The 7201-nt window shown below is 35.5% G+C and overlaps 1 protein-coding gene across 2 annotated transcripts in view; it reads left to right on the top strand.

The window, feature by feature from the left end:
• LOC107699311 (ninein-like protein) overlaps positions 1-7201 on the top strand; it is a 34351-nt gene that overhangs the window by 10321 nt on the left and 16829 nt on the right. For both annotated transcript variants that reach the window (XM_016500528.1, XM_016500529.1), the window contains 5 exons: positions 1254-1320; positions 2119-2309; positions 2481-2636; positions 5402-5569; positions 5729-5865. In XM_016500528.1, coding sequence (XP_016356014.1) covers positions 1254-1320; positions 2119-2309; positions 2481-2636; positions 5402-5569; positions 5729-5865 — 719 coding nt within the window. The remainder of the gene's footprint in view (positions 1-1253; positions 1321-2118; positions 2310-2480; positions 2637-5401; positions 5570-5728; positions 5866-7201) is intronic.

Here is a 7201-nt window from a genome sequence, read left to right as displayed (position 1 = left end):
ATCTGAAACATTAAAGTGTGACAAACATGCAAAAAAATAAGAAATCAGGACCAACACTTTTTCACACCACTGTATATAAAATATAATTATACAAATATAGATTTAATAAACTGTATATTATACTGTAGATCAGTGGTTCTGCATGGTTTCAAATCAACAAGCCCTTTCTAATATTGCAACTCGTTTATGATTCAAATTACGAGTTTCCTATTTGTAAATATGACTTTGCTCTGTCATTCATGTGCGTGGAACCCATAATATATATTTCCAACTACACGTGAAGGGTACATCAATCTTGACTCATTTGACCGGACTAACTAGATATTTTACACAAATTTGATTAGAAAATAAATTATGATAACTAAAAGCCACATGCTGAAATTGTTGTAATGAAGTCAGCTTATGATGTAGCAAACTACTGAAAATTTTGTTATGCAATACAATACAGTTTCACTCTTTTAATAAAACAATATTAGGCAGTATTCAGTGTGCATTGTACAGTATCCAGATAGCAAACACCTTTACAATTACTTTTACTACATTTTACTGCATTTGTCTTAATGGTATCAGTCGATTTTAAAGCACTTTCAGTGTTGTAACTGTTGGATAACCCGGTCCCACTCCAAACCATTTCTTATGTAAGCTCTTTTGCATCATTACAGGGAGATTTAGCTGGCTTTATATGAGCAAGGTTTAAGCTGTTTAGCATGGTGCAGTGTTTCTATACTGATGTGATGAACAGCATTACTCTTGAGCTTGTATCTGCCGGTTGTTCCTGTCCAGCGTTGCAGAAGTATTGGCTGCTGGGATGGAATGCCTTATGATGATTGTATTGTGTTCCCCTTGTTATCACTGAACAATGTTCATTCAGCTACACTGTCTCCATCTGCTCACTCACTTCAGTCAAGAGTCAAAACCTTACTTCAAGATATTGTGTGTTAAACTCTTGTTGTGCTTCTTTAATTATGACAGTGTATAGTGTGTATAATTTGCACAATAAGTATTTTGCCAAAATGTGTCAAACATTAAGACATTTTTACATAAAAATGGATTAGAAATGTAAAATAACCATTTATGACAACTAGATGTCAGTGAGGTCATGTGACAACAATGCAGCATACTACTGTTTGAAACCAGTATAGACCTCCTTATTTAAAACTTTTTTTTTCTTTAAAAAAAATAGTGGGCAGTATAGAGTATATACTGTGCAGTATTCAGTCGGTAGTTAAGCACTGTCAATGCACTGTTTACAGAGTCTCAAATCAGATGAGGACACAGGAAGCAACAAGGAGTCCACACACCACTATTTTGTGGCACAAGGTATGTTAGATATTACTATGTTGTGTAGCTTTTAAATTAAAGAGATAGTTCACCCAAAAATTTAAATGCTGTCATTAATTACTCACCCTCATGTCGTTCCAAACCCGTAAGACCTTCGTTCATCTTCGGAACACAAATTAAGATATTTTTGATGAAACCCAACCCAGTAACGCAACTGAAATGTTCCCAGACCCAGAAACGTAGTAAGGACATCGGTAAAACAGTCCATGTGACATCAGTGGTTCAAACGTAATTTTACAAAGCTATGAGAATACTTTTTGTGTGCAATTTAAGAAAACAAAAATAACGACTTTATTCAACAATTTTTCTCCTCCAAATCTCGTCTTCCATCATTATCGAGAGTACCTCTGCAAGTAAACAACGCATGCGTGTGGTGCTGCTGACGTAGAACGAACCGTGGTACTCTCCAGAATGGTGGAATACGTGATTTGGAGGAGAAGAATTGTTGAATAAAGTCGTTATTTTTGTTTTCTGTGTACACAAAAAGTATTCTCGTAGCTTCATAAAATTTATGTCACATGGACTGTTTTACCGATGTCCTTACTACGTTTCTGGACCTGGGAACATTACAGTTGCGTTACTGTCTATGGAGGGTTTCATCAAAAACATCTTAATTGGTGTTCTGAAGATGAACGAAGGTCTTACGGGTTTGGAACGACATGAGGGTGAGTAATTAATAACAATTTTCATTTTGGGTGAACTAGCCCTTTAATTATGCATGTTTGTATGTAAAATCAGCACATAGCTATAATTGTTTCTGATTTACATATATTCAAGGCCAGTTGAAGCTCTGCAATCAAGATGGCACAGGAAGTCCTCAGCGTTCATCTGACCCTCAGCAGGAAGTGACAGATGGACAGGTGAGGGCAGTATGGCAGGAGCTGGGGGTCGGAGCCGGAGGATCACTAAACCGCGAGGAGCTGTCACTCGTCTGTGACCACATCGGTCTCAAGGACTTACAGTCCGAGGTATGGTCATGTAACGTTCTGTACGGAGTGGGATTAGGAATCATATTAACCAAGTTAGGACATTCTGTGCTGCTTGTTTCCTACTAATTACTCTTTACAGAGTTTATAGTGACTTTCCTTCACCATTCAGTGCATAAAACACTGTTATCCGTGTTTTTTGTTTATGCAAAGGAGGTAGACGCTCTCTTCAGGAAACTAGACAAGGATCAGGATGGGAGAGTCAGTCTGAGTGAGTTCCAGAGCGGGCTGTTCACACAACACGATCACGCTGCTCCCATCTCTACCTCCACCCCTGCCCGGCCCAAACCACAGCGCTCCATCTCAAAGGTCAGGACCAGATCAAGGTCATGGTGATGTTGCAGTTAAAGCAGATTGTAGCCAAAAATAAACAGAGCTTTGCCAAACAATCTGCAGAAAAAGCTGACACCAGTGTGCAAGAGAGTGACTGCATGGTTTTCTCTGCAAATGAAGTGAATGTTTGAAAGAAGCAGTTTTTTGTAATTGTTTGTTAAAAGTTTTATGTTGCACTTGGTAGAATTTAAATAATATACTGTACTTATTTAATATTTTGACAATTCAGTTTAAATTTGAAAGTATTTGTAAGTACTTTTACTTGCCAAATGTATTGGCATGGTTGTTTACATAAAATGTTGCCAAAGCATTATATAAAATATATACATACCCGTCAAAAGTTTGAAATAATTATGTTTTTTTTTATGTTTTAAAAGAAGTCTCTTATGTTCACTAAGGCTGCATTTATTTGATCAAAAATACAGTAAAACACGAATATTGTTAAATATTATTACAATTTAAAATAACTCTACTATTTGTTTATATTATAGTATAAAATGTTATAAAAAAAATCAATGTAATGTATTCCTGTGAATGTAAAGCTGAATTTTCAGCATCGTTACTCCAGTCTTCTGTGTCCCATGATCCTTCAGAAATTATTCTAATATGCTGATTTGATGCTCAGTTATTAATAATGGTTCTAATTATGAGTGCACTAAATTATTAAGCACCACAATTGTTTTCATCATTAATAATAAGACATTTTTCTTGAGTACTAAAGCTTGTCATTTGAGGATCATGTGACATTGAAGACTGGATAATAATGCTGAAAATTCAGTTTTGCATCACAGGAATAAATTACATTTTAAAATACATTCAAATAGAAAACATTTATTTCAAGTTACATTAATATTACCATACTTTTGATTAAATAAATGCACTTTTGGTAAACATTAAGCCTTCTTTAAAAAAAATAAAACATAATTATTCCAAACCAGTAGTGTGTACATATGTAGAAAATATGACAAAAATAACACACTAATGTATGTACATGGGTTTCTGGTGTGCAGCTGAAAAAATATTTTTGCCGCAGATGATAGGTAATTGTCTTCTCCCAGTAATCTGCATTTGCATTAATTTTTTTTATGCATGCCAGACTGGCAGGTTCATGTAACAGATATAATAGAGAAATCTTTATCTGCCACTTTTCATCTCACCTGCTGATTATAAAAGAGAAAATTGCTGAAAGAATGAACAACCAAAGCCTCTCCCAATGTTTTCATGACATCTCATAGCAGACAAACACAAGAGACAGTTAAATGATTGCCTGACTGTCAAACAGGATTCATTTCAGAACTCCAACATCAAGCCCTGAATTTTCAGCATCGTTACTCCAGTCTTCTGTGTCCCATGATCCTTCAGAAATTATTCTAATATGCTGATTTGATGCTCAGTTATTAATAATGGTTCTAATTATGAGTGCACTAAATTATTAAGCACCACAATTGTTTTCATCATTAATAATAAGACATTTTTCTTGAGTACTAAAGCTTGTCATTTGAGGATCATGTGACATTGAAGACTGGATAATAATGCTGAAAATTCAGTTTTGCATCACAGGAATAAATTACATTTTAAAATACATTCAAATAGAAAACATTTATTTCAAGTTACATTAATATTACCATACTTTTGATTAAATAAATGCACTTTTGGTAAACATTAAGCCTTCTTTAAAAAAAATAAAACATAATTATTCCAAACCAGTAGTGTGTACATATGTAGAAAATATGACAAAAATAACACACTAATGTATGTACATGGGTTTCTGGTGTGCAGCTGAAAAAATATTTTTGCCGCAGATGATAGGTAATTGTCTTCTCCCAGTAATCTGCATTTGCATTAATTTTTTTTATGCATGCCAGACTGGCAGGTTCATGTAACAGATATAATAGAGAAATCTTTATCTGCCACTTTTCATCTCACCTGCTGATTATAAAAGAGAAAATTGCTGAAAGAATGAACAACCAAAGCCTCTCCCAATGTTTTCATGACATCTCATAGCAGACAAACACAAGAGACAGTTAAATGATTGCCTGACTGTCAAACAGGATTCATTTCAGAACTCCAACATCAAGCCAAGTTACTGAGGGCTGCAGTGGCTGGAACCAATTAACTTAATTGGAAAGGTGGAGATTCCTTTTTGCTCTCTTGTTCCTAGGAAAGCACAACTAATGTATTCCTGTGCAGTGGCCAGACTTGAAATCAATGCTGAGGAGATGTACTGCACAACAGGCCTCATACCTGCATGTGATGTTTTTACATGTGAAGGCAAAGACAGTTTGGGGTCCTTTAGTGATGACATTTCAGAGGTGATTTTACTGAAAGCACAACCAGCCAAAATAATTAAAACAGCATCTGAACTCAAGCTGGGCACATTTTCTGATTTTGCTGGTTAATAAAATTTAGGATCTAAAAGCTCAGGCCTCTTTTAAAGAGAAAAACAGCTTCAGTGTTTGATAACAAATGCCGAGTTGCATGAATATTTGGTGGTTGCTGGAGCTAAATTGAGGCTAAGCCAGCTTAAGGGTTACGACACCAGAAGGATGTTTATTGGTGGTCAGTGCAATAATTTTGTTCATGATTGAGGCTCTAGCTCTGGCATGTCAAGGACAGCATTGTGCGTTGTGTGGTGGGACTGTGAGAGCTCAGTTATTCAGTGGTTTTCCTCGCAGTTGGATATTGAACTTTGTCTGATCGCTTTGTCTTTTTTTCTCATGTCGTTCCCTCTGCTCTCTCAGGCCCTTGAGGAGCGAGTGGTGTGCTCCACCTCCCCTTCTTTACTGTTGGCTACGGTGGGTCAGAGGCTGCTGACCCGTCTGGATGATGGATCGGGATGCACAAGCCCAGATAAAGTCATCGCCCTCTGGACAGAGGAGGGCATCCACAACAGCAGGGATATTCTACAGGTAAGATATTATTTGCATTAATTAAACACTGAAAAACTATAATTTGCTGTATTTAATGTTTAAATAATGTTTGCATAAAGTCGATCAAAAGTAATTAAAAAAAATTTTCTGTGAACTATTGCATGAATTGTTTTTTCTTTATTCTGAACCTGGATACAGACTCTGGACTTCTCTCTGGAGGAGCGTCTGTGTCTGGCTGAACTCATTCTGGCTCTGGACAATGAGTTGCTGGTCAGTGGGAACGGCATCCATCAGGCTGCTCTGGTCTCCTACAAGAATGAGATAAACTACTTACAGTTAGTCTCTTTCACATCAGATCTGTATTTATTCACAACCTGTCACAAATGTCCAATAATATTGTGAAGTGTTACAATTTCAAGTAACTGTTTTCTTTTAATATACAGTATTTTAAGATGTATTTTATTCATGTGATGCAAAGCTGAAATTTCAGCATCATTGCTACAGTCTTCAGTGTCACATGATCCTTCAGAAATCATTCTAATATGCATTCTAATATGTTCAGTTTTTGATTTTATGGAGTAGTTATATCAGTGTGCGGACATTATGTTTGTTTTTTGGTTTAATTTGATTTTTTTTGGCCTCCACCTGAGCCCTATTTGAGTTTATGGCATGTGTGCACCTTTTTTGCATTTTTGTCTTTAAATTTGTAATTTATTTTTTTAAACCATTTATTTGAAACAGAACTCTTTTGTAGCATTATAAATGTTATTATTAGTCACTTTTGATCAATTTAATGTGCCCATGCTGAATAAAAGTACTAATTTAATTGATTTTTTTACTTACCCCGAACTTTTAAATAGTAGTGTAGCACAGTCCCTGTGCTAAAAATGTTTCTTGGGAAGCAAATCAACATATTAGAATAATTTCTGATTCTGAAGTGTCATGTTGCACTGAAGACTGGAGTAATTATTAAATTAAATGTTAAAATATATTATAATAGAAAACACATTTTAAATTGTAATAATATTATTTCTCAATATTACTTTTTGCTATAAATAAATAAATAACTGCAACCTTGGTGAGCATTACAGAATTGTATTAAAAGCATATATATATATATATATATATATATATATATATATAATGTATGTGTGTCATGTGAAAAAGTTAGGACACCCTTACTGTTAACATGAATTAAGAGTGTAAGTAGCAGTCAGGCACTGCTAATCAAATTCCTTTGATTAACTGATCATCAGCAAGTGTGAGCACCTCCATAAAAGCAGAAGTTTTGGCAGCTGGACTGGAGCCTTCAGGTGTGTGTTAACACAATGCCAAAGAGGAAAGGCATCAGCAATGATCTTAAAGAAGCATTTGTTGCTGCTATCAATCTGGGAAGAGTAATACGGCCATTTACAAATAATTTGAAGTCCATCATTCCACAGTGAGGAAGTTTATTCACAAGTGGAAGACATTCAAAACAGACACCAATCCTCCCAGGAGTGGATATCCCAGCAAATTCACCCCAAGATCAGACCGTGTAACACTCAGAAAAATGGCAGACAACCCAAGAACTTCATCGCAGACTCTACAGGCCTCAGTTAACATGTTAAATTATAAAGTTCATGACAGTACAATTAGAAAAATATGGGACAAGTATGGCATGTTTGGAAG

Source organism: Sinocyclocheilus anshuiensis, unplaced genomic scaffold (assembly GCF_001515605.1).
Source record: "Sinocyclocheilus anshuiensis isolate Anshui unplaced genomic scaffold, SAMN03320099.WGS_v1.1 scaffold450, whole genome shotgun sequence".
Taxonomy (NCBI): Eukaryota; Metazoa; Chordata; class Actinopteri; order Cypriniformes; family Cyprinidae; genus Sinocyclocheilus; species Sinocyclocheilus anshuiensis.
The sequence above is the reverse complement of the archived record's forward strand: the minus strand, read 5'-3'. Positions and strand labels throughout refer to the sequence as shown.